The sequence below is a fragment of the Fundulus heteroclitus genome, chromosome 21, assembly GCF_011125445.2.
Source record: "Fundulus heteroclitus isolate FHET01 chromosome 21, MU-UCD_Fhet_4.1, whole genome shotgun sequence".
NCBI lineage: Eukaryota > Metazoa > Chordata > Actinopteri > Cyprinodontiformes > Fundulidae > Fundulus > Fundulus heteroclitus.
Genome location: NC_046381.1, coordinates 38,810,877 through 38,837,267, shown reverse-complemented (window position 1 = coordinate 38,837,267; position 26,391 = coordinate 38,810,877). Strand labels below are relative to the sequence as shown.

The window sequence follows — 26,391 nt, the reverse complement described above, 5'->3', positions numbered from 1 at the left end:
ACACGTTAAAGACGATTTTATTTTATTTTATTTCAGCGTCTGACAGGAGGACTGAGCTCAGGACAGGTGGAGGTGATACTTTGGTCGCTCATGGACTTCCTCCCAGGATATAAACCAGGATATAGGTAATAATGACTCTTCCTAGTGAGGATCTGCGTGATCTGTTGCCATGGCGACTCTCTGAGGGAGGGGCTTAACAGCCTGAAGCACAGCAGAGAGGAAAGGGGGCGGAGCCTGTCCACCATAACAGTCCATCAGATTTGATCAGTTTATCCTCTGATCAGACAAATCCACACAAAGCAAAGAGGTTAATGTTCTCAGAGGAGAATAATAAAATAAAAAACATGTCAGAGGTCAATAAAGGGTCGACTGAAGCTGCTTTGCTCTGAGGCTCCTCGCCTCCTGCAGGATGGACCGACTGTGCGTTAGAAAACTAAAGTTAATCAGGAATGCACCGATCAGCTCCCAGTGCAGATGTTTCTACATCTGTTCAGTTAAAGCTGCTGGAGACCACATCTGGAGACTTCTGCTCCTCCTCAGGTCTCAGCTTCTGTTGGCGCTTCACACATTTACATAAACAAAGAAAAGTCACATTCACAGCTGAGAAGCTGCACAGTTCAATGATCCCAGCCTCATCACCTGATTGGTGCTCTGGATAAATCTTCAGTCTGCACGCCTCACTGAGCATGTGCAGCAGTTTTTAGCTTTTTACCTCATGCTGCACCAGGTCAGAGCTTTCTGCTTCTAAAATCTGAACAATTGATCTTTTCAGCTTTAAAGGAAAGTAAACGGCATATTTTAGGTTTTCTGATTCTTCCAGAGCAAAGAAGAAGACGTCTGACTGGTCTAGGCTAGATAATCGGTGCATCTCTGACTGCATCCAGGAAGTGTCCCGCTTCACTCTGTCCTACATCTCCCAGAATGCCTTTCAGCTGGCGTTGGTCGTCAGGGCAGCGGTCCGTTACTCCACCACCGTCCTCTGAGCCCCGTACATCTGGCCGATGGAGACCTGGACACAGAGAACCGCGCTTTACCACCGCTGGCTCACAATATGCTCACAAAATTACTTTACATGGAAAACAGGTCATTTACATACAAAATTATATACGTTAAATGAAAAATTCATCAGATAAAACAAACAGAACTGAAAAAAACATGAAACTATTTTAAAAAAGGGACCTCTATGGGTTTAAACTTTTTACATTAACTAAAAATCCTCAAGTGAATAATTTCTGCAATATTACAAATTGTCAAAGAATGAACACAAAACTGATATCCAACACTGATTTAAATATAGAAATATAAAACATTAATTTACTATAAAAGAATATATATTCAAAATCTACACAATGTTAAAATAGTTTGCTAAAAACTACATTTTAAATCATGTTTTTATAACTGTATTCTTATGAAATCTAAAAATATATATTGTTGCCAATAAGATAAGATAAGATAAGAATATTACAAAAATACTTTTATATAAATCAATAATAAAAATAATTTGAAATATTTAACCATAAACCAAATTCATAGCCAAAAAATAAAAAAATCCAGCCTTTTCCAAAGAGCATTTTGATATTTTTTCAGGACTTTTCCAGCTTCAGGTGAGAAAACCTTCCTTAGAGGAAACTTTCTGACCCAATCTCTATAATCTGATTGAACCTGACTTTTAAAAGAGACTTAATATGACATGTTTCATGAATTGGAGCTATATAAATAAAACCAAACAGAACAGCAGCTGGCCAGATGTACAGGCTGCAGCGCCTCCTGCCTCCAGCAGGGGGCAGCAGAGTCCTGTCGCTGCTTTGTGTCAACACTGCAGAACCAACTGTTGTCAAACAGGAGATAATGTCCAATTATGGTGAGTGAGGACAGCTGTCCTGTCCTGTCCTGTTCCAGCTCAGCGTTTCACATCGATCTGTTCTGACTGCAGGCAGCAGAAACGTGACCTGAACACGCCGTGCTGGACACGCTGTGTCACCGCCGCTGATCACGGGCTCTGACTGAGCGGCAGCAGGAGGCTGCCCAGACCCATGAGCAGCGGCGCTCCTGATGGGTCAGTGGATGTTCCAGAGAACGAGTGGATTCAGCCACACGATGACTCCTGACCTCACTGCCAGCTCTGCTTCTTTAATGCCTCAGACTGACCTCAGCCATCCAGACAAGAAGGCCAACATCCATCCATCGTCTGCTTCATGCAGAGCGGGGGGGGCTACACCCTGGACAGGCCGCAACTCCGTCACACATCAAGGCTTCTAAGATCTTGTTGCCTGGTTCAACGCCCGGCGGACGATGACTTTAGGTCTCTGAGGCGTTTCATGCAGGAAACGTGTCAGAACCTGGCTAGGACCTGAGAGGTCTTCAGAACCTCTGACCCGGTCCGTCCCGTCGATGCGTCCGCCTCTGTCTCTGGTGGTCTGCAGAAGCTGGGACTGTGGGGACTGTCAGAGTTCAGGTCAGGAGATACATCTACGATGTTAACAGGCTGGAAGCTGCACCAACTCACTCCAGGAGAGGCTCACAGCTCCAGCTGACCAAGCTTCACTACTTCAGCACTGATGAGCAGTTAGACGCCAGTTTCTGTTCTCTGGTCTTTAGAAACCTTTAACAGATTTTTATCCGGTTCTGGTTTCTGGTACAGATGGATGACAGAAGAGGAGACACTGCTCTCTGCGTCGCTGGTGTTCATTAATCATTTATGTTACCAGCAGCTGTTACAGCTTTACTGCTGTATGACCTTCTAAACTGGACCTGATGTCACTGCTTAACGCACAGACGGACCCATTCCCCACCACAACCATCCTGCTGGGCCTGATTCTGCAGCGTCTTCCAGATGAAAACACCTGCAGAGGTTCAGAACTGTGGAGAAGTTCCACTCTGAGGTTCAGTGAACGCATCAAACTGACATTTCTGTGTCTCTGCTCTGTCTTCTCTACCATAGAAAGTACTCCTGGGTCAATGTGAGCTTCTGTGCTTTCTGTATCTCTGCTCTGTCTTCTCTAACATAGAAAGTACTCCTGGGTCAATGTGAGCTTCTGTGCTTTCTGTGTCTCTGCTCTGTCTTCTCTAACATAGAAAGTACTCCTGGGTCAATGTGAGCTTCTGAGCTTTCTGTGTCTCTGCTCTGTCTTCTTTAACATAGAAAGTACTCCTGGGTCAATGTGAGCTTCTGTGCTTTCTGTATCTCTGCTCTGTCTTCTCTAACATAGAAAGTACTCCTGGGTCAATGTGAGCTTCTGAGCTTTCTGTGTCTCTGCTCTGTCTTCTTTAACATAGAAAGTACTCCTGGGTCAATGTGAGCTTCTGTGCTTTCTGTATCTCTGCTCTGTCTTCTCTAACATAGAAAGTACTCCTGGGTCAATGTGAGCTTCTGTGCTTTCTGTGTCTCTGCTCTGTCTTCTCTAACATAGAAAGTACTCCTGGGTCAATGTGAGCTTCTGAGCTTTCTGTGTCTCTGCTCTGTCTTCTCTAACATAGAAAGTACTCCTGGGTCAGTGTGAGCTTCTGAGCTTTCTGTGTCTCTGCTCTGTCTTCTCTAAGCCCCAGTGGGTGGAGGCAGATGAGCGTTCACACTGAGCCTGGTTCTGGTTCTGCTGGAGGTTCTCCTCCCTGTTAAAGGGGAGTTTTCCTCTCCACTGTCGCTTCATGCATGCTCAGTATGAGGGATTGCTGCAAAGCCATCAACAATGCAGACGACTGTCCACTGTGGCTCTACGCTCTTTCAGGAGGAGTGAATGCTGCTTGGAGAGACTTGATGCAACCTGCTGGGTTTCCTTAGAGAGGAAACTTTCTCACCAACCTGGAGGATCTGATTTTATAATCTTGATGATGAAACATGTTTCATGAACTGACACCATATAAACCAAATAAACTAAAGTGAACAGAGAAGGCCTGGTACTGTGGTGGATGTGTGGTTGTTTCCCTGCAGTTCCAGCAGGGGGCAGCATCTCTCCACACTAACCACCTCCTCCACTGATTATTCTGCCGTCAGACCATTCACCCCCCCCCTCCCATGAATCCTCTTTCACTTTCTGTCCTCGCTGCCAGGAGCCCCCCCTGCGTGTGTGTGACCTCCTGATTGGCTGCGGCGTGGCGTAGGGGAGGAGGGGCGGGGCCGGCGGGCCGAGGCGGCCGACCAATGAGCTTCCAGGAGGCTTGGCTGTCATGTAAATTGTTGCGGCTGTGGCTCGTAACAAAGGGGTGGCCTCGCTCCGTCTCATCACCCCCCCCCCCACACACATTTGTTCCTCTCTCTGCATCACTTCATCTTTTTATTGGAGCTGCTGTCAGTTCCCCCTCATGAATAATCAATGGAGGAGTTGTGAGGCAGCATGTGGAGCACTCAGGCTCAGCTTCACCTTCTAATTACAGCTGCTCCGCTCACTTTATTGGCCTTCCTCTTAATTCTGGCTCAATGTTCTCCTTCTGCAGCTCGGCGCCGTAGAACTGCAGCAGAACAGCTGCGGTCTGGACTAATTGGTGCCGTTCTGCTCAGCCGGCTCTTCCTGAGGACCCGACCCTGGCTGGTCCTCCCGGGTCTCTGCAGAACTCCCTGATCCCAGAGACGCCGGACTGGACCCGCCAACAGACCAGGCGCTGCCTCGGTTCTGGCAGACGGCGGAGGGAACCCGACATGTTCTGCTCCTGTCGTCTGGAGTTAAAGCCTCAGATCCACGACCCGCTCTGACAAATCCAGCCGACACCAGGAAGCAGAGCCGCGGTGAAGAGGAGCAGACACTGATGGTCCTCTGGACGGGCAGAACCGACCCACAGGTCCACGTTAGAAACCGATAAGGTCCAGTTCAGATACACGGGTCAGAGAACCAGACGGGTGGACCCAGATGAAGCCGTTCATTAATGATTTACTTTTCCGGGTCAGAGAAGACAGCAGGAGGGCTCGATAAATAAAAGCAGGGTAGGGCTAAGAGAGGCGGGGCTAAGGGAGGGGCGTAGCCAAGGAAATCACGTGTTTAAGAAAGAAGATACAAATATGTCCATAATATTACCGTCAATAATCAAAGTCCTCATTTCCACTCATCTGTTAAAGCCGGTTCTTCTCTGCAGTTTGGGAGCCAGAAAGGATTCAAAGATTACGGTTCAGAGGCTAAAACTCCAAATGTGGTTCCGTACTGATTGGAGGAGGAGTGAAGAAGTCCAAATAGAAGCTGAAGAACCAGCGAGCAGAACCTCTTTAAGACGATGAGCAGAGACACGAGGGCCTGATGTGGCGTTAAAGGGGGCAGAGGAATTACTGATCAGATTTTATGCTGTTTATAAAACGCTTTCAGGAACAATCTGACAGAAATAAACGTTTTATCGACTAAATTTAGCCGATAAAACGTTTATTTCTGTCAAAGCTGAGAATATTTGTCCAGGATGCTTAAATCAGAGAAACCTCTGGACGTCGTCTCCTCCTCACACAGACCAGCTAAATCTGGCCTCCCTCACCAGGTCCGCTCAGAACACGCAGCAGAACACGCAGCAGAACCCAGGAAGCCCGGCGAGTCGTGACCGGACCCACGGTCCTCCCAGCGGGCCGAAGGTGTGAGATTACCTTCACACCGTGTCAGGAGACACAGGAGCTCCTCAGGAGACGCAGCTCCTCCACGCCTGGCTGTCTGACGGCGCTCTGCAGCCCAGACGGGTTCTGATTTAACCCGGCAGAGAGCCGGACCGGGCCAGAACAGAACCAGGCTCAGGACCGCAGGGCGAGGACAGAAACGGCTCCAGACAGAGGAGTTCCTGAGAACCATCATCTAAGCTTCTCACGGTGAAGCAGCAGCAGATCTACAGAACATCTGCATCCTGGCCTCAGGGTGGTGGCAGCATCATGCTGAGGGACCAGGAAGCAAGTCAGACCTGATCAGAACCATCCTGGGAGGAGAACCTGCAGGAGACCCGAGGTTCTCCTCCCAGCAGGAGACCCGAGGTTCTCCTCCCAGCAGGAGACCAGAGGTTCTCCTCCCAGCAGGTCCACCTGAACAGCCAGACAGCTTAGGGGACGCTTTAGACCAGGTTCCTGAGTGGCCTAGTCAAAGGCCAGACTGAGTCTAACTGGGAATCTGAGCCAAAGCTTCAGTCGTTTCACTAAAGTTGACTCTGGAGACGTGAAGCTGGTGGATCAGAGGTGGAGGACTCATCTCCAGACCTTCACCTCTCTTCTGAACCAACTTCTCACTCTGACGGGGTTTCATATGTGAAGCCAAACTCTTTTAAAGATCTTTGACCTTCAGAGCCAGCTTCCCTCTGTTGGTCAGATCCACCCGTCTCCATGTGGACCACCAGCAGCTCTGGTCTGATGGACCTCCTGGGACAGGAAGCGTCTTCACCCCTCTCTGTCTCACTGGACCCTGCCGACCAATCAGGAGGTCCACCTGGTCCTGCCGACCAATCAGGAGGTCCACCTGGTCCTGCCGACCAATCAGGAGGTCCACCTGGTGCTGGAGGCCAACGACCCTTTAGCTGTCAAGGTAGGTTCTTGGGTCGGATCCAGTTTCTGTCCTCCTAGGAGGCACGTGGACCTTTAACTCCACAAGACTCACTAAACGAGGTCCGCCTGCAGCAGAACCAGCCTGCAGAACATTCCCTCAGTAGAAACATGTACTTGGTACCAGCAGGACCTTCTGCTGCCTGAGGTCCTCAGGTAGGTAAACGCACCAGAGACGGCCCTAAAAAGTAATCCCGGTTAGCAGCAGCGGAGAACCCAGCAGTCTAACTGGACTTTAACCAGAACCAGATCTCAGGTCGGCAGTAAACCTGGAACCGTGAGGACCAACCACCATGTTAGGCGCCCAGGTTCCTGCTTCAGTCACGCTTCATCTCTACATGACAGAAAACTCTTCTTATCAGTTTCTAAGTCTCATTTTGTTTTTATATGCCAGGATCCAGCTGCACCACCTGACTACATGACCTGCATTTCTTCCTTTAATGCTTATTAATAATGTCTGTCCTGAGCTTCTGGTCCCACAGAGACAAAGTTTGACTTTAAAGCGTTTGGTCAGGGAGAGGAACCAGAGGGAGGGTCTGATGAGCTGCAGGGAAAGCTGCTCTGGTTCAGGTATTACACACCGCAGGTAGAAAACCATCAATGCTTCTTTTAATCAGGGGAAATTCAGCTGCAGCTGCTTTCAGCCAGCTGACTGGCAGTGAGTAGCAGCAGGTGGGGGAGGGGCAACGCTGATTTTCTCTGTGCTTCAAACAGGCAGATAAAAACTCTACAAGAAGACCAGAAAAAGCTAAACGGTCTGAATTAACCAGCGCCCCCTGCAGGCCGGAGGTCAGCGATGGGTTAAAAAGCTTCAAACTAGGCCTTTTATTAATATAACAGTTTAAGTTAGTTTGGCCCTAAAGTCAGAGCAAACCTGAAACATTCCCACTCAGCAGGTGAGAGACTTGAGCTCAGAATAACTCAGAGCTGCAGAGATAAGTGTTAATATTTAAATAAAGCATGAATTTCTACTAGGAAAGGACTACAAACCCAACAGCTTATATTAAAACAACTATTTGTTTACATATTCAGATCCAGGCTCAACATTTTTATTTAATTATTTTTAGGTTAAATTCATTTTTAGAACAGTTTAAAGCAGCTGCTTCTGCAGCAGAGGGACGATGCAGAGAGGATTTCTGCACATGTTGCATTAAAAGCAACAGGGAAAAGCTGCTAAAGTCAGCCTTTTAATCACCTTTCCATTTTAAACGTTCTTTCCTGCTGAGCCACAGGGACGTGCAGAGGAGCTGCAGCTCTGGGACGCTGGTCTGGACCGGTGAGGAACGTCTCATAACCGTTTCTGTTGTCCTCATGAAAAGAGACGGAGTTAAAAAACGGTCCGGATTGATTTGACGGAACAAACTAACTTTTCTGCAAAGATTCATGGACCCTTCAGGTATTTCCAGCTCTTTAGCTGCTCTCTCTATAAAAGCTTTAATTAAACATGGAGTTTGATGCAGAGAACCATCATTAAATGAAAATGTTGCTATAAACTGATTTATTGTTGTTGTGGGTTTATTGTAATTGCCTAAACATCCGTTAAGCCTCTTTAAAGAGCAGAAAGCGGCTTATTGTCCATTTATGGTAGAACCAGCGGTGAATTCACACTTCCTGACCCAGTGAGGACAATCTGGACGTCCTGAAGACTTCTAACACCTGAAGTTAAGAGAATCATGTTTACGGAGCTTCAGACCTCACAGAAACACAAACTTTACCGACAGGCACACCCTGGAAGTTCCTAGAAGAACGATAGAAGAGTAAAATCCTCCTTTCCTCCCCAGTGAGAGTAAAATCCCTCATGCTGCCATCGTACACAGCTGACTGACAGCTCAGCTCCAGATCTGGACGGTAGCTCTTCATCCTAAAAAGACGCTGAATAACCAGGTTGATGGCAGGAGGAGAGTAGTAGGAGAACTAAACACAGGAGCTGGTTTACATCCCTGATTTTGTTCTTCTGTGCGTTCCTCTCCTCCGGCTTCGTCTCCTGAATTATTCATGGCATTAAAGACACTCTGGGTTTGAACCCCAACATCTTCCTCTGTGTCGTTTCCTCCATCTGACACCTACAGCCCCCCCCCCCCCCCCCACCCATTCTTCTGTTATTGCTTTTCATAAATTTGGGAAGAAGGGAACATTTGGCCCGTGGCGGCGGAGCCCAGGAAGGAACGGGCTCAGGCCACATCCATCATCGTTTACCTCTTCATTCCAGATCCAGAACATTTTCGAAGCAAAACCCAAAAGAATCGAATCTGCCGCGAGGTTCTGCTCCGCATCAGCACCCGAGGGAAATATTTCACCATGGAGGAGCGAAGTTATCCCAAACCTTCCCTAAACTGACAGAGTTCCCTGCTGCTGAGCAGCCGGTGTGGTCGTTTGTTCTGGGTGCCGTCAGCAGAACCCGGCCGTCAGCAGAGACTTCATCCTGGGTCCAGGAAACCAGAAAGTCTAAACTAAGAACCTAAAAACCTCCTTCCAGGCTGGAAGAGGGGAGATCCTGCCTAGGAGCCTCCTGGTGTCTGGATGGATCCTCTGTGGGGGTCTGGGGGTTCTGGGTTGGGGGGGGGGTTCTGGGCAGAACTGCTAGGCTCGGTTCCTACTTGTTCCGCTCTTTTCACCGGAGAACCCAAAGCCGCTACGCCAGAATGTTCTTACTTCTCTGCTCTTTGGGTCGGAACTGAAACGGCAGAGAAAGCCTTCAGGATTTCTGCCTTTGTGCTGGGAAGACCCTCCAATCTGGGCCGGACCCATCAGAACCGGACTCTGATTTAGTCCCGCTGTAACTTAAATCATTACTGCAGCAGGAGTCACATCCACTGGAGGAGAACCGGTCCAGCACCGAGGTCCAGCACCGAGGTCCAGAGTAGAGGTGTCGGGCCCTAACACCTCCATCCACCAATCAGCACGGTGGTGGAGGTGTGATGATCCGGGCTCCTGAGGCGGCCGTGAACTCCTCTGAACACCCAGTTATTCTGGAGGCAGCTGGAGCTCCATCTGAACCGGGTCATCAACAGAACCAGAGTCCAGACACAGAAACCTCTAACCAATGATCTGCTCACAGCTTAGAGTTCAGGGGAGAACACGGAGAGACAGAACCTCCAGAACCTTCAGGACCATCAGAACCTTCAGGACCATCAGATGAGCAGAAACGAGCCTCTGAGTAATTGCAGCGGTGTTCACAGCAGCAGCAGAACAGCTGATCTAACAGAACCCGTTCAGGGTTCTCCTGGTTTCACCGTCATTAACGTTATTGCTCAGTCCGCTGAGCGAGACCAGGAGGCGATCGATGAAGTCGTGCTGAAAAGCAGGGAGTGGGGGGGCAGAGTCCTTCAGAGTCCACTTCATCCTGATGGAGGAGCTGCCGGCATCGATCCACTCAGGTAAGCAACCTGGACCCAGAACATGACAGCGCAGGGCCCGGTTCTGCTGAGAGCGGCTTCAGAACCAGCAGCAGGTTAGACCAGCCGCCCTGGAGGGGGGGAGTGGGGGGGGGGGGGGTGTTACACTGATCAGCCTCCATCAGTTTCCTGATCAGAGCAGGAAATGAAGCATCAGTGACTAAAACACAGCCAGACGCTGTCAGTCTCTGGGTTTATGGATCACAAAGGTCTTTGTTCTGATAGAGAATGAACAGGAAGAGTAAAAGAGGAGATGTTTTTGTTTTTAATGAAGCTAACACCCCCCCCCCGTGGCTGAAGCTGAGGAGCGACGCTCCAGCAGGAGGTCCTGGTTCCTGGCTGCACACCAGGACACCAGGACCAGGCTGGTCCATCTGCAGCCTCCAGAGGACCTGGGGGCGGAGCCAGCAGCAGGTCATGACCTCGTTCAGCCGTCTGAGAGCAGGAAATGATGCTTTTATTCTGAAAAACCCAGACGTGGGTCAAAGATGCATCTGCATGTCAAGCTGTGGCTTTTTTAACCCAGACTGGATTAATGTATTTAGAATCGTTAATAAAGTTAAATCTAGACGACACCAGGACGGTTCTGCAGGGTTCTGGTGCGTTCTGGGCTCAGCACCGGGCCGTGTGGGTCTCTGAGCACGCTCTAAGCAGCCATCACTGCAGGAGGGCCCGGTTGTTGAGAAACAGAACCATAAAGCGGACCTCCTGCCAGGACTACAACTCCCAGCCTGCTGTTACGGTCCAGAACCTCCAGACTGGACCCACCTTCATCAGACGGCGCTGAATTAACCGCTGCCTCCAGGTCCGGTTCTCCTGCTGCCAGCCCGCCTACTTCCTCTTCCTGGTTCTACGGCGGTTCTGTTGCACGCTGCAGTCGGTGCATTTCATCATGCATGTGGTGGAGGAAGAGGAGGAGGAGGAAGACGAGGAAGAGGAAGAGGAGGATGATGATGATGGTTGCATCAGCTCCAGGTTTCTAAGAATAGACGCCAAAGCAGCTGGAATCAGACGCTGATGGTGAGATCCTCCCTGATGGAGGAGCATCAGCCCAGGAGCTGCTTCCTGCTCAGCGACCAGAACCAGAACCAGGACCAGAACCAGGACCAGAACCGGCTGATCCGGGTGATGACTGGACCCAGAACATCTGGTGCTGCTCGGTTCTCAGCTTTGGACCAGAACCCAGCCAGAGGAAAACCCATGAAGGCAATAATTCTACAGCCCAGAACCCGACTTCATCAGATCCTCATGTTACTGTAGTCAGGACACCCTGTGGTGTTAGAAGCCTCCGGACCGGACCGGTACCGGCTCCACGGGTCCGTTTGAGTCAGCAGGAGCGTCAGATTCTTCCGTCGGCGCTGATCCGGGGGGTGGGGGGGGGGGGGGGGGGGGGGCTAGGGTGAGGGATGAGTGTCTGCAGCCATGATGGAGAGGAGATGCTCTCCAGCCGTTCCTCCGCCTCACAGAGGAAGCTGCCAGCCTTCATCCCCTCATCTCCTCTTCCTCCCCTAATAGAGGGGGTTCTGTTAAAGCTACCAGAACCCGCGGGGCAGCCCAGCGTACAGGTGCCAATAAAGGTGCTGGGGGGGGGGGGATGACAGAGGAGAGCAGGGAATCGCTGCTGAGGAGGAAGAGGAGGAGGAGGAAGAGGAGGTGACTCACGCGCTCCTGCGGGGCGCTGCCCTACTTTCCTCTTCAGCTCCGTTTGCCTTTCCCAGAACCTGCGGTTCCCCCCCGACAGAGCAGGAGCTGTAGCCGGCTCATTTCAGAGGCCTATCAGGGCAGAACGTCTCTCTCAGCCGGTTCTTCATGAACAATCTGGACAGAACCTGGTTCCTGAAGCGGTTCTCTGCTCTGGAACATATCTGTGAAGAGATCCTGGCAGTAGGAACTTATTGGTCCTCAGGTAGCAGAACCAGCTTCTCTGTGATTACCGGGCCGACCCTTCAGCCCTGGAGATGATGATGTCATCTCTAAAACTTAAAAAAAAAAAAAAAAGGCCTGAAGTCTAAACCGTTACTCTCGATATCTGATAATTAACTTTAACGGAGAAGGTGGAGCGTTTAAAATCTTTGCCATCATGTTGAAGATGAAAAATGTTTTCCTCTCATTTTGGAGGCAGAACCACCGGTGAAATGTTTTAGTTTTAGATCAGAAAAAAAGTTTGATGCGCGTCACAAAAAGCTGGAGGAGCAGAGATCTGGATCCATGCAGTAATCTCTTCCTGGTTGCTCGTTAGCAGCTCGTTAAGGTGGGATGACAGCAACCAGACTGGATTTCTGCACGTTTAAATGGTGAAAAGCAGTTTTTAATTAAACAGTCAGAGCGTCTCCTTTGATTTCTGGCTGCAAACGGATGGAGAACGTCAGACTTTGGTCCATTTCTGGGTCATCCTCTCTGAACTCTCTCCTCTCACCTCCTCCGCCTCCTCTTCAGCGCTCACTTTTACATTCCTGTGCGTCTTTATTCCTGAACTCGCTCATTAAACGGAGCAAACTGCTTTAGCTTCCGCTCCACAAACAGAGGCGGCTCTGCAGCTGCAATCCATCATCTTTACTCCCTAACGAACTTACCAAGGCGCACAGACTCACACGGAGCCGAGCGGGGACCCACAGACACAATTAGGAGCAAACTCCACTTTTTAAAGCGCACCAGGAGTCGGCCATGCGGAGAAACAAGCACGCCCACGCGCGGCGGACCCGTTCACAGTCAACGCCCACACAGCAGCAGAAAGGCTCACATCTCACAGCCGGGGATGGAGCGACGGCAGCTGGGCTGGAAGAGGAGCCAGGCCTCCTCCTGACCTCAGGAACACAAACTGGACCTGCTGGCCCGGAGCACCAGAGGCTCCTGATTGGTCCCTGAAGCTCCCCGGGTCCAACCAGCCGGTCCGTCAGCGAGGAAATGTTAAAACCTGCAGCACATCTGCAGCTGGTGGCCAGAGGAGGAGATGCAGAGAGCAAGCAGAGGCCGGGCTGTGGAAGTACCGGCTCCAAGAGGGAGACGCAGACCTCGTTCTCCTGCTCCTCCAGGAGGTTCTGGTCAGGTTCTGGAACCCTGTCAGCGGAACCCTTAGGGCACGAGTCAAACTGAGGGCCCGTGGGCCGAGAACGGCCCGTCAAGACAGTTTATCCGGCCCTGCAGAGCCATAACAGGCTCATCCTGTCAGAAATATCAACATTCACTACAGCAGGCTCAGTTTTAGCCACTTTATAAACTTTAAAAGCATAAATTCTTCTACTTTATAACTGTGTAGTAACAGCATCCTACCACTAGGTGTCGGTTTTCCCACAACACATTAAAACAACCCAGAAATGTCCAGAAAGAGAAGAAGTGATGCAGGATGACGAGTTTAAAGGCATACTATGCAACATTTTTCAGTTAATTAATGTGTTCCATATCGTTTTGGATGAATAAATGAGTCATTTCAGGTCAAACAAAGGTTTTTTCAGCGGCTGGTCTGTGGGGGAAATACCGCACTTGCAATTGCAGGAGCCCTCGGCCCGCACACACAGGCTCAGAAGTCTGATGCATTGCGAGAGTCGGTCTTACTTTACAGCGAGAACTCCATGTGTTTTTGCCCTGGCATTCACTATATGCACGCGCGAAAGCAACAACAAAGAACCGCGTGTTAACGTCAAATAAACATGCAAGCATATCGAGTTTTATTAATTATTATTATTTTTTTATTTTTGGCGAGACGCTACCGCGGCGGCGGCGGCGAGGCGAGGCAGTGGCGTCTCGCCAACATAAAAAAAATAAAAAAATAAATAATAATAAAACTGTCGAGGCGGCGGCGGTAGCGTCTCGCTAACATAAAATAATAATAATAATAATAATAATAATAATAATAATAATAATAATAATAAAACTGGCGAGGCAGTGGCGGCGGTCGCCTCGCCAAGATAGCGCTGCGGGAAGCTTGATGTTCATACTTTCACTGTGTTAGTCATTGTTTGTACTGCCGTTTTTTCCACTTTTCGTTGCGTTCGCCTGTCTGCTAAGCTCAACAACCGCGCCTGGCTTGACGGAGAAACCAGAACAGCTGAGCATCTTTATGACAGTGCACTTTTACTTTCGCCCTCTGGGGGGAGCCTCGCTGGAAAATCAACCCGGTTGCATAGTATACCTTTAAAGTGTAACTCAGCCCCAATAACAACAACAATGTGAACTGGAATTAAATTATGGAATCTAAAGCATCGTCTATATACGTCCAAATGGTCCTTTAATGACTTCATCCCCATATAGAAACAAGTCCGACTGCCTTCCTCAGGGTGCAGATCCCAGCCTGAGAACCTCGTTAAAGCTGCTACCGTACTGTTCAGACTGAGTGGCATCAGTCACAAAATGTGTCATAAAGAGGAAAATAAACAGATATAAGTTGCACCGGACTACACGCATCAGTGAAGGTGTGACCCGCCCAGACAACAGAGCTGTAGCTAGCGCTAGCTGCTGTTAGCTTCTCAGTAATGGTCCTTAGAGCTGCTCCACGCTCTGCTGTGTGACTGCAGACAGAAACTACATAAACATGTTCAGCCTTTGTTGTCTACAAGTTCATGTTTCAATGAATCAATGGTTCATGCAGGTCAGGATGAATTACCATTTAAAGCCAAACTATGAAAGGACTCTCAGGAGCTCCTTCTGTCCGTCATGGTGTGAATATCCGGGCAGATGAGTGTTGGATGGCAGACGGTGTGGTAAACCCAGAGCTTCACCTTTCAGCTCAGATCCTTCCTGATCACAGAAACTGGCTCATTGGCCGCGGGGCAGCAGAGGGACCCAGGAGGTCCACCCACCTCTGCTCTGGATCCAATCAGCAGCTTTCATTATTCTGAGTTAACCAGGTGAAGTTCTGAATCTATAAGGTCATATTTTCACTGCCGGTTAAAGGTTAAACCAATGCTGAGGAGCCTGCAGCTGATTGGTCAGCGTGTAAACGCTGCGTTCATCTTCAGATACGCATTTATTAATAAAGTCTGCAGCCTTCAAAGACTCCACCTGAATAACAGGCCTGGAGCAGCCAATCAGCAGCTACTTCTTTATTTTGCATGTTTAGATCAATCTTAAAGGCTGAACCCTGACTGATCATACTGCCTGCTGCCACAAGGGGGCGCACAGCGGCACTGACCTTTAAAATTACTTATATAAGCTAACAATATCCTAAAATTATCCTTAAAAACCCTAAACAAATGCATATTTTTAGGATATTTGTAGCTGTTTAAATAATTGACGCCCCTGTGCGCCCCCTGGTGGCAGCGGGCAGCATGACCACTCAGGCTGTTTTTATACTGTAAACATATTCAGTCGTGATGTTCTGCTGGGTCAGAACAGCGTTGGTGTTCCGGCGTGTCTGTGGTTCTGCCTCTAACAACACGCCGTGAGGATCCACTTTCCCAGGAGAGGAGACCTGAAGCCAAGCCTGGATTCTCCAGCAGGCTGTAGTTTCCTGATGAGGCTGCAGCGGGACCTTAACATCTGAACCAGCAGATCCAGACCGGCAGCGGACCCGTTAAGGTCCGACCACAGAGTCTGTAGAGGATCCAGATGTTGACTCCAGAACCTTTGGACCGGCGGTTTGGATCATGGCCAGAATTATACAACTGGTACAAGTCTACCAAAACGTTTTCACTGCTTCATCATCATCATCATCATCATCATCATCATGTCAACCTCTGGTTAAAAAAAACATTTTTATTTTTATAAAATTGTTTTTGCTTAAAAACTTAAAAGGTTTGCTGCGCTCTGACTGATTAAACCATTTTCTACAGAACTGTGTCAGGGTCGTCATGTTCTCAGGAAACACTGAGCAGCCGGGGCCATACTGCCCACTAGTGGCTCGGCAGAGAAACTACAGCTTTTAGCTTTTTATAGCGTCGGCATGAAGAGTTAAAGTCTTCACTTTAGTCACAGAAACACTTTAGTCCAGATGTGAAACCATCAGAAACTAGTAATGAGGTTCTGGTGGAACCGCTGTGAAGCTGACAACTAGAGCATAAACCAGCAGGAACCCATAGACCAGGTCCACGTTCGTTTGAAATATAATTTACCTTAAAATGTTTTTTATCTGTAACATTTAACTATATCATCAACAAATTAACAGGCTAATGGAAACACAGTGACACACTAAACATAATTATAATAAAATAAGTTGTGCACTTATTTTATTATAATTGACTCCAAGGTAAACACCTCCAAAAAGCGTATTAACATTTATAGCCGGCTGTTTCACCAAACAGGAAGTGGAACTTTAACGACATGTTTCTCTAAACGAGGAACGTCCACTGATTGGTTGGGCCCTAATTAGGAAAGTTAACGTTGCCGTTATTGTGATTAATCGGATATTTTGTTTGATACGGTATCAAAAATGGTAGTTTTTTAGTAATTTTACTCAACATCAGTATCAAGTTTTAAATTTCAGCACCGTGTCGACCCAAAGCCCAGTTATTCATTATTTATTCTAAAACTTTCCGTCTACGAAGCTCAGAGCCAGGTGAGAACGGTGAAATCCGATTGGACGACGGGTTGCCAGGTAACTGAACTGGATCGCCAGTTTGGAACCGATCTGGGCCAGCAGAACTCCAGATGATCACTGATGAAACAGAGAAGGTCCAGTCAGGGTTGGGTCTGGCTGTGAGGCAGAACGGGTCAGAGCAGCAGAACCACAGGATGTTTTCACTCAAACAGAAGAACCGGGCCCGGTTTCTACCTTTAACGTGAGCAGAACGTCTTTAGAACCGGACCTGGTTTCTACCTTTAACGTAAGCAGAACGTCTTCAGAACCGGGCCTGGTTTCTAACTTTAACGTAAGCAGAACGTCTTCAGAACCGGGCCTGGTTTCTACCTTTAACGTAAGCAGAACGTCTTCAGAACCGGACCTGGTTTCTGCCTTTAACGTAAGCAGAACGTCTTCAGAACCGGGCCTGGTTGGACCAGAGATTATTTCTCAGCCTCCCTGTCCAGAACCATCTGAACACATTCTGTGTGTTCTTGTTTGTGTCTCGCTTCAGGTCCGGTTTCCTGTTGTTGTCCCCCCCCTCGTTACAGCGGTACCGTCACCATCACGACCCGGTCCGGCTGCAAATGTCAGTATGTAAATCTGATCGTTAGACCCAAACCGAGCCGACTTAAATGTCAAAGCAGTCTAAATGTTCCTGGACTCATTTCTACCGACCCAGACGGCAGACGGGGAAACATCAGCAGCCGGACCCAGAAACGCTCACCGACCCGGTCAGGGGGAACCAGAACTCACCTGCGGTTCTGTAAACACGACGGTTCAGAGGAAACTGACAGCTGGACTTTAAGCTGAATTTGTTTAAAGCTAACTTTAAACAAATTAATCAGGCCGGACCGAGCCGCCGTCCTCCGCTGGGATTGGCCGAGAGGCTGGCGGTCGTTATGGGAGCAAAGCGAGCGATTAGCCGGCGGTAACGAGGGCCTGTGAGCGCGGACAGGTGGTCAGTCAGCGCACAGGTGTTCATCTGCATGCATGAGCTGGGCTCTGAGGCGGACCCGCTCTGGATCACAGAACCGGTCACCTGAAGGCGTGTGCATGCGTGTCTCACCTGTCTCTGAATCAGCGCCAGCATCTGCTGCCCCTCCTCCAGCAGCTTCTCCACCGCTCTGGGGTCCTCCACCTTCCCGTTGGCCCTGAAGGCGTCGCGGACACGCCGCAGCGCGTACGTCCTGCAGCACACACGCAGGTTTCACTCAGCGCCTTTACAGGCAGGAAACTCAGCGAGAAACAAAAACAGGAGCTGCTGAGCCCTCTGAGGAGTTTAGGAGAGCAAACAGCCGATCAGAGGTGGAAACGGCTGCAGACTAAACCAACAGCCAGAGAAATTAGTGCAGATGAGAGCGAAACAAACCTCAGGGCAGCACAATAAAAACAAACAACAACTGCTTTTTATTTGTTTTTCTGCTCCTCACACATAAAGCGACCTGCAGCACGAAGAGAAGCATCAGGATGCTGAGTGAGCGCTCAGCAGGAGGCTCGCTCTCTGCTTCCTGACCAAAGTAAAGCGGGAGCTGAAGACTCAGGGATGGATGCTCAGCTAATAACCTTTGGTTCAGACGCCGACCAGCAGAGAGGCACCAAGCCGCCCGCTGGCCGGCATCCAATCACACAATGTTTCTGGACCAAACAGAAAAGTCTTTTAATTAAAAATAGCAAAATTAAGAGGTAGCCGACTACTAGTCCCTTCAGCCCATAAACACATTAACACCAGTAAATATGAACAGATGCATTTTATTGAGAATAATAAAATCTCAGACAAAGGTGAGGGAAGTTAGGGACATAAACTGGGATCATCTGGTAATTCCTTTATTTTCTTCTGCATTATTAAAAAGGAGCATAGCACAGGTTCCAGGATTTTTGCAGAAGTCTGCCCCCTCTGGTGACAAGTTGAAATAACACCAGTGTTTTAAATTAGAATGGGAGAAGAATAAAAACTTCTGCTGCTGCGACTGCAAAGGTCTTTTGTTTAGAGGCTGGATGTCTTCTGAGGTAAGAAATGTATAAATATCGACGTTAGCCCGCGTTCTCTCGCTAATCCATCGATTACAACGGAGACTCAAAGTAACAGGTGAACGAGAACGTGCAGAAACTGATTAATCCTGAGGTGAATAGAAAAAACTCATTTTACACGTTGGCCGTTTGTAAAGGAAAATATGAGAAATATTATTCAGTACTGATGGTTCCTAGAGTCTCTAAAAGTAGAATGGGAGGCAGATCCTTTAGCTATCAGGCTCCTCTCCTGTGGAACCAACTCCCAGTTTTGGTCCGTGAGGCAGACACCCCGTCTACTTTTAAGACTAATCTTAAAACTTTCCTTTGTGACAAAGCTTCTAGTCAGAGTGGCTCATGTTACCCTGAGCTACCTCTATAGTTATGCTGCTATAGGCTTAGGCTGCTGGAGGACATCAGGGTCTATTTCTCTCTCTCTGCTGAGTTCTCCTACTGCTCTCCAATCTGCATTGCTTGTTGTTGTTTCAGCTTTTAACTTTTTGTTCTCTGTCATTTTTCTCTTCATAGAAGGTACACCTGGTCTGGCGTTCTGTTAGCTGTGACATCATCAGGGGGGGCAGATCATCCTCTATTAACGACTCGTTACGCTGAAATGTTGCTGGTTGGTGTTGCTAATTTACTCCAGTCATGCTCACAGGTATGTTCCATGTTATTCAGCCGGTTATGATGCAGCTGTGTAATTTAATAAATTAACAGATAAAATGTCAGTTTTGAGTCTTGGATTTTGTGAAATAACTGTCTAAATAAATGCTTATAGTCTGATGTTTTTCAAACAATGTGAAACTGAAGAGCATATCAGGGTCCAGCCCATCTGTAGAAGCTCATTCTCCATCCAAACTTCTCAGGCCTCTTCAGTTTGTCACCAACTTCTGCACCAGGATGCTAAATCAGCCGTGGAAAGTTAGCAAGTCTGCCCTGTTCACGTCGCAAAGTAATTATTAATAAATAATTAATTTTTAGAGCTTTAGGAACCTCATTGACTCAAACATCCCATTTCTGTCTGTCAAACAGTTATATTTGGGATCTTTCATGTGTTCAAAGACTAAGGACTGATTTTTTAAAGCAGTATGAATTTAAAGTTATGTTTAATATACACATTAAATACTCAGCTGCTAGGCTGAAAAATATAAAAATAGAAAGTCCATTTAAAGACTGGAGACTATTTGTCAAAATGCTTAAAGTAAAATATAAATAAGGGATAATTTCCCATGATGGTGTTATTTAAGGCAGAAACCTGTGAAGAGGCTGTAAACACAAACGGAAAGTCTTCAGAAATCACTGATCTTAGTTTAGCAGCTTGCAGAGGATTGTTTGATCATTTTAGACAGAATTTGCTCTTAATAGGAACGTAAATAATAAATTAGGACTAAAAGCTTCCTGTCCTCAGCTGTGGGTATAATAGTGGATGTAGAGTCATCTAAAGCTGGGTGGAGACGATGATGGAAGACGGCTCAGGTCCCTCAGAGCCGCTGGTAGGGAACGGTTCCCTGAACACCTGAACAGTTCACTGAACAGTTCCCAGAACATCGTAACGGATCCCTTAACGGTTCAGTGAACATGTTTCCAACACGAAGAGAACCGACAGAGTCCGACCAGCAGGTGACGTCAGGCTGAGCTCTGCTGGTCAGACTGAAGGACGATGGACGGATCGGAGGATGGAGGTGTGGGATGGTGTCTGGATGGATGAGGGGATGGAGAGACTGACCAATGAACAGAGGTTCAGGTCAGCAATGCCTGATTTACCCAGAAAAGACGAGTTTTATTTGTAGGTTTGCTAGTTTTAGCGTCTCAGGATCTCCACACTAGAAACAGGAAGTAGATCAGGAGAACCGCCCAGAACGCTGAGGAACCTGAACCCAGAGGAGAAACATCAGGAACCCCTGTGAGGGTTTAGTAGGAGGAGAATCCTGGGTTCTGCTGGTCAGACCGTCTGGTTTAGATCGACTCAGAACAGAGAAAAAACAATTCTCTGCTGTCATCAGATCTCTGGCTCCTGAGCCACGAGTCCAGAGAGACTCTGGAGATCCAGAGGGACCACGGTGAAGTCGGCGTGGAGGAGAACGGAGCCGGATGAGGAGTTCCTGACATCAGCAGGATGTTTATTAACGAGCAGCGGCGTCTCCCTCACCTGTCCTCACCTGAGAACCTGCCGGATGACTGTACTGAGCGTCTGAGAGCGAGTCGGGTTCAGAGGGAACCCTCTGAAGATCAGAGGAGATGTGGAGGGGGAGAAGGAGGCGAGGAACCAGGAGACACCTTCACTCATTCATCAGAAGCCTTCGTCATGAGGAAGAGACGTTGACAGCCTCTGGTGCGCCCACGCTGCGCCTGACTGAGGCTGCGCCGCTTCAGAGCAGGAAGTGAAGACGTAAGGAGGCCAGAGAGGAGGCCAGAGAGGAGGCGCACTGCTGGCACCACAGGAGGAGACATTCTGATCCGTCCTGTGGTCCAGGTGTAGAAAACAAACGCCTCATTCATTTAGTCCTCAGCTCCTCCTGCAGCGGAGGCTTGGTGCCCTGCAGCAATCTCCCTCCTGATAAACTTTCTGCAGCAGCACCAGGACAAACGGAGACGTTCCCTCTGCATGTCGGCTGGTGCTGAGACATAATCTGGGAGCACTGCATGTGCAGAAATACATAAAGGCTAGAACTTACAATGAGCTAGGGTCTAATGGTGGAACCCAGCTGCCTTTAACTGAATAATTCAGGTTAGGCGTCCATTATGCTCCTGAACACCACCCAGCTGAGCTGTGGGGAACCACAGGGCTCAGTCTGTGGCCCACTTTACTTCTTTGTTTCATAAACTTAAACGTTCATAAGCCTGTTCTTTCAAAATGAAAATTACACTCTGCAGAAACTGATTCACAAGCTAAGAATTGATCTAGGCCTGGGGGATAAATCCAGATATTATATTGTTTATTTTATATTCAATTAAATGTTATTTATATAGCACCAATTCACAACACACGTCATCTAAAAAAGGCAAAAAGGAAAGTTTTAAGATTAGTCTTAAAAGTAGACGGGGTGTCTGCCTCACGGACCAAAACTGGGAGTTGGTTCCACAGGAGAGGAGCCTGATAGCTAAAGGATCTGCCTCCCATTCTACTTTTAGAGACTCTAGGAACCACCAGCAGACCTGCAGTCTGAGAGTGAAGTGCTCTGTTAGGAACATACGGGGTAATCAGAGCTCTGATATATGATGGAGCTTGATTATTAAGGGCTTTATACCTTAGAAGAAGAATTTTAAACAGGAGAAATATGATCTCTATAATCAATACGCTGTTTGTTGAAAATGTGAGACATTTTGGATAAAGCTTTGATTCAGAGACACCTTTTTATAATTACTCTATGTAAAGTAAAACAGAGATAAATATCTTATATTGACATTCAGCCTAAAAATAGAGATATTTTTGGCCCAGCCTTAAATCAATCTTTTCTACTGGAGACAAAGATGTCTGTAGCCAGCAGTGAATTGCTGTAACTCTGTTAAATAAACAGTTTTTACAGTCATAGCTCCCTGATGTTACATTTAACATTACGCTGACCCACTTTACTCCCATGAAAGCCTCCTCTGAGCTGAGGAGTTCCACAGAGACGAGTTCTAGGACAACTATGGTTCTCTACCGCCGTGGTTCTGTCACCCCTAAATGCTTCAGAAAGATAAACTGAGTAAAGACAAAAAGCTGTTTTCCCTCCATCACTTGGTGATTTAATTTATTCATGAGAATAAAAATGTTTTACAAACTAATCTGGCTCTTTGTGAAAAACTAAACGCAGCCGGTGAATTTACAGATTTGACTGACAGCTCAGTTTAAGCGTTCAGGCCTCGTTAGTAGATCTGTAGAAACAAGAAGTCACCACATTTAATCCAACATAAAGGCTAACAGGTCCCTAAACACAACTCTGAGTGATCAGTTACACAAAACATCAGAAATCTTATAAAGACGCTTTGAAGGGATTTACAGGCAGAATCCTTTAGATGAAGGTTCTGTTATTTCAACTTAGCTTTCATTTAAACATTCACCTGATCTATTTTAGACAATTTAACGCGTGAAAGACTCCAAAATAATAGTTTTCACCTGTAAAACCAGGTTTGAAGCTTTATTTTCAGACAGTATTAAAGTTAAGAGAATAAGTTTTAGGAGCCCTGACTTTAGCTCACTGCTAACCATGAAACCTGTCGTCTTGTTTAGATATTCCTGCATATAAAACTGACTGTCTGTCTGCCTGCCTGACTGTCTGTCTGCCGGATCATTCTGCATGGCCATGCAGCTCCTAACGGTTCTGGTTCTGCCTCCCGTCCTCCTCAGTGTTTGACTTTCTGCTGGAACATCATGAATGTTTCATCCCTCCTCTGCTCCTCCTCTGCTCCTCCTCTGCTCCTCCTCTGCTCCTCTTCTTCTCCTCTTCTTCTCCTCTTCTTCTCCTCTTCTTCTCCTCCTCTGCTCCTCTTCTTCTCCTCTTCTGCTCCTCTCCGGCTGACGAAGCCGTCTAAACTCTGGCAGAGTTTAATCCCAGGAAGAGCAGAGAGTTCCTGCATCAGCTGCTGATCAACAAAGCGCCGCCGGCAGCAACGTCTGGCAGATTCAGGTCACTTCACAACAACCTGGAGGCTCCAGGTAGCAGCAGGATGAAGGCGCTCCACGCTCTACCTCCTGCTTTAACCGCGCCTTAAAGCCTTTTTCTCTCTCCAGGTGTTGTTCCTGAAGACGTCCGTTAGTCCCGTCATCGCTAACACCTTCACTCTGATTACCTGATGAAGCCGACATGAAGCCAAGTCACTGGAAACGGGTTTCATCAGAGCTGCTTTACACCACCTGCTGCTGATGGTCGCTACCACTAGGGGGCGGTGATGCACCAAGGTGCCAAAGCTGCAGCCCAATGCCCCACAATGCTCTCTGGCGCCACCTGGTGGCGGCCCACTGCGCTCCGCGTTGAACGCAGACGACAAATTTTATTATATGTCGCAAAAACACGATGACCATGATCATCTAACGATGTCTACAAGTGGCTCTGAGGCAAAAGAGGATTTTTCTCATTTATAATGGAGGTAAAAAAAAAAAAATTATATACATTTTTTAATGTGACCAAACAGCAAAAGGTGAAAGTTATCGTGTTCAGAAAAGGTCCAAATGTTTGTACCATTTTTAAATGTATAAATGTGGCTGAAACACATTATAAGGGCTCTTTTCTAGAGCGCCTTGCAAAAGTATTCACTCCCCCTGTCCTTTACACTTTGGTTCCAACCCAAGCTGTAAATTAAATGGATTTTAACTGAATTTTATGTGATAGATTTGAACAAAGCTGGTAAAGTGAAGTGGGACAAACTGTCTAAAACTGAATAATCTAAATATAGGCATAAACGCACAAATGTATTCACCCCCTAAAACATTCTGGTGCAGCCAGCAGCCTTCATAAGCCAATAGTTGGTGAAATAAAGTGCAGTTGTTTAATAGTTAACAGGTTCTGCTTTTATGCCTCCACATATTTTCTAAAGTCATGTTTAATTTTATTTTCTTTATTGACATCTACATGTAGCTTTTCTCTGTGCAGCACGTTTGCCTCTGTTAGTTCAGAAGTCCTTTATAAATGCAGTTAGATTAGATTAATAAACTGTTTTTATAATGTTTTCATGTAAATCTAAGTGAACTTTATGAACCGTTGGACCGCAGCTTCACATCAGACGGATGTAGAAGCAGCAGCTGATTCTCTACCTGCTGACAGAACCGCCTCCAGAACCGTGTCGGGTCAGCAGGACAGCCGCAGATTAAATGTCCAGGAACAGAACCGCCTTAAATAAATAATAAATATGAACTCTAACTTCCTCTGGCAGGACGGAGGGGACCCAGACGAGACGCTGGACGGCGCCGGCGGCCCGGTTCAGACCGTCAAAAATTCAACACATGGCGGTCCGTGTGAAGGCAGCGCCGCCCTGCTGGCCCAGAACCAGAACCTGAGACGGACCTTTCTGCAGAACTTCTTCAGAACCACTAGCGACCCGTTTCAGATCAACCAATAAAAACGTGCTAAAACTCTCCAGTTCTTCCTCCTGCTGCTGATATAAAATATTAACGATGGTTCTGAAGTTATTCAGAACTTTTGGAGTCATGTTGGTACCGACGGATCTACTAAACGCAGTTTTTAGGCAAACACGTTTCCAGCCCAGATTATCTCTGTCCTCCTGCTGGTCCCAGATTAACCGTCTGCTGTCAGCTGATTAATTGGTCCGGTCGGTTCTGATGCCACCAGAGACGGCTGGGCGGGTCCAAATGGCTCCAGACAGAAAAACACGTTTAGTTTAATCATTTTAAGGTGAAACAGGGTTAGCAGCAACAGGTGGGGGAGGGGCAGCGCCGCGTTAAGCATCAGCAGCACGTTACCGTGACGACCGCATCAGGTAAGAACCAGAACCGGCCAGAACCATCAGAACACGGTTCTTTTAAAAAGGAACCGAACATCCAGTGAGGCCGGAGAACCGCTCACTGACAACAATAATAGTAATATAATAATAGTAATATAATAATAGTAATATAATAATAGTAATATATTATAGGAGAAATAAATAAAATGCAGAAAACAGCAGAACTTTAAACAAGATAACAGAAAATTAATTAAACTATAAAATCTTATTCAAGCTTTAAACCCATTACTACAAATACTATAACTATATTACTACATATACAGCTACTTTTTTACATAACACTACTATTATACTACTAATTTAGAATTTACTATTATTATATGATACTATTATATTACCACATGTACAGCTAATTTATTCCATACTACTATAAACCTGGACTGAATAACGTCATCAGTCATCCAGGCTGTAACAGTGATAATAATCCTGTATTAAATATTCATTATGATGAATGTGGAGCGTTGCTGCATCACATATAATAATATATATTATTATATTTCTAGATATTAATATATTCTTATATTCCTGAAGCTGTATGGCAGCTGCAGCTCCTCTACCTGAGAACCAGGTGTGTCATCCTGGCCTGCAGCTCCTCGCTGTGGTTTCACCTCCTGCATTTCTACCCATTTTCTTTCATTTAAAGGTTTTTATTTATTACGCCACTGCACTAATTAGTCTAAACTGATTACGTGAAAACAGAGAAACAAGAATTAAAATCAACACGGTGAAGCAGCAGGTGCAGATGCCTCCACCTGCTTTACCATGAAGCCCTGAAAGGTTCTGGCTGGTGGCGCAACAACTCATCATCTTAGTTTAAGAGCATTATGTCTAATTATCTTATTTTAGGGTCAAATACTCATTCCACTGGGACATAATCTCATATTCCTGCTCAAATCAAGGACGAATAAACTCATTTAAAGAACATTTTAATCACTTTTAGTTCCCTTTATGGTCCCAATCACTGCACACCGTTTATGAAACTAAGACATAACCTCAGATTAAAATTGGTAAAATTCCTGTGTTAATCATTTTATTTTCATTAAATGGAATAATTAAGGACTTTTAGACTTTGGTCTGTTTTAACAGAAACAAGCTGCAGGGAGGAAAGCTGCATGAAGAGGCTGTAGCTGGAATAAAGACACAGATAAATGTCCAGATTACCTCAGATTATGTCAGATTACCTCCATTAAAGGTAATAACGGCTTCACCGTAACGTTTCTACAGGTTAAACGGAGAAGCCGCGCATAAACAGTGAGAACCTTCAGTTCTCCTCCAGGACCCACGTCCACAGTTTCATAAGCCGCACATGTCCCCGCTGTCCCCGCCGCCTGTAAACAGCGGCGCTCCGCCGCGCCTGTGGCCGCGGACGGAGGCCCATCAGGCGGCCAGCAGCAGCGCGTCCCGCCGCCGGCAGCGCGGCTCTCACCTGTAGTTGTAGGAGGGGAACCTGCTGCTCGCCTTCACCATCGCCTTGTACAGAGAAATCACCTGAGAGCGACTGGAGGCGGCCATCATGCTCCACCCTGCGCTGCAGCTCGCTGCCTGCTTCCGCCTCAGCGCCAGGA

General features: G+C 47.3%; 2 protein-coding genes across 2 annotated transcripts in view; one reads left to right on the top strand and one right to left on the bottom strand.

Moving 5' to 3' along the window:
* Window positions 1-26,391, bottom strand: LOC105917073 (LYR motif-containing protein 4A). The gene is made up of 3 exons (XM_012851762.3): window positions 26,253-26,391; window positions 17,445-17,565; window positions 1-1,009 (listed from the first exon to the last, which is right to left on the bottom strand). Exons 1-3 carry the CDS (start codon window positions 26,339-26,341, stop codon window positions 962-964), a joined length of 258 nt encoding a protein of 85 aa, XP_012707216.1. The 5' UTR covers window positions 26,342-26,391; the 3' UTR covers window positions 1-961.
* fars2 (phenylalanyl-tRNA synthetase 2, mitochondrial) overlaps window positions 24,788-26,391 on the top strand; it is a 101,525-nt gene continuing 99,921 nt past the window's right edge. The window contains exon 1 of the mRNA XM_036124864.1: window positions 24,788-24,802. The gene's annotated coding sequence lies outside the window, so the exon portion shown is untranslated. The remainder of the gene's footprint in view (window positions 24,803-26,391) is intronic.

Bases quoted from the DNA above. Each gene is read 5' to 3' on its own strand.
- LOC105917073 (XM_012851762.3), bottom strand. From the start codon at position 26,341: ATGATGGCCGCCTCCAGTCGCTCTCAGGTGATTTCTCTGTACAAGGCG. The intron at 17,566-26,252 runs GTGAGAGCCGCG...TGTGTGCTGCAG, and splicing joins TTCCCCTCCTACAACTACAG to GACGTACGCGCTGCGGCGTG. The intron at 1,010-17,444 runs GTGAGACACGCA...CTCTGTGTCCAG, and splicing joins TGGCGCTGATTCAGAGACAG to GTCTCCATCGGCCAGATGTA.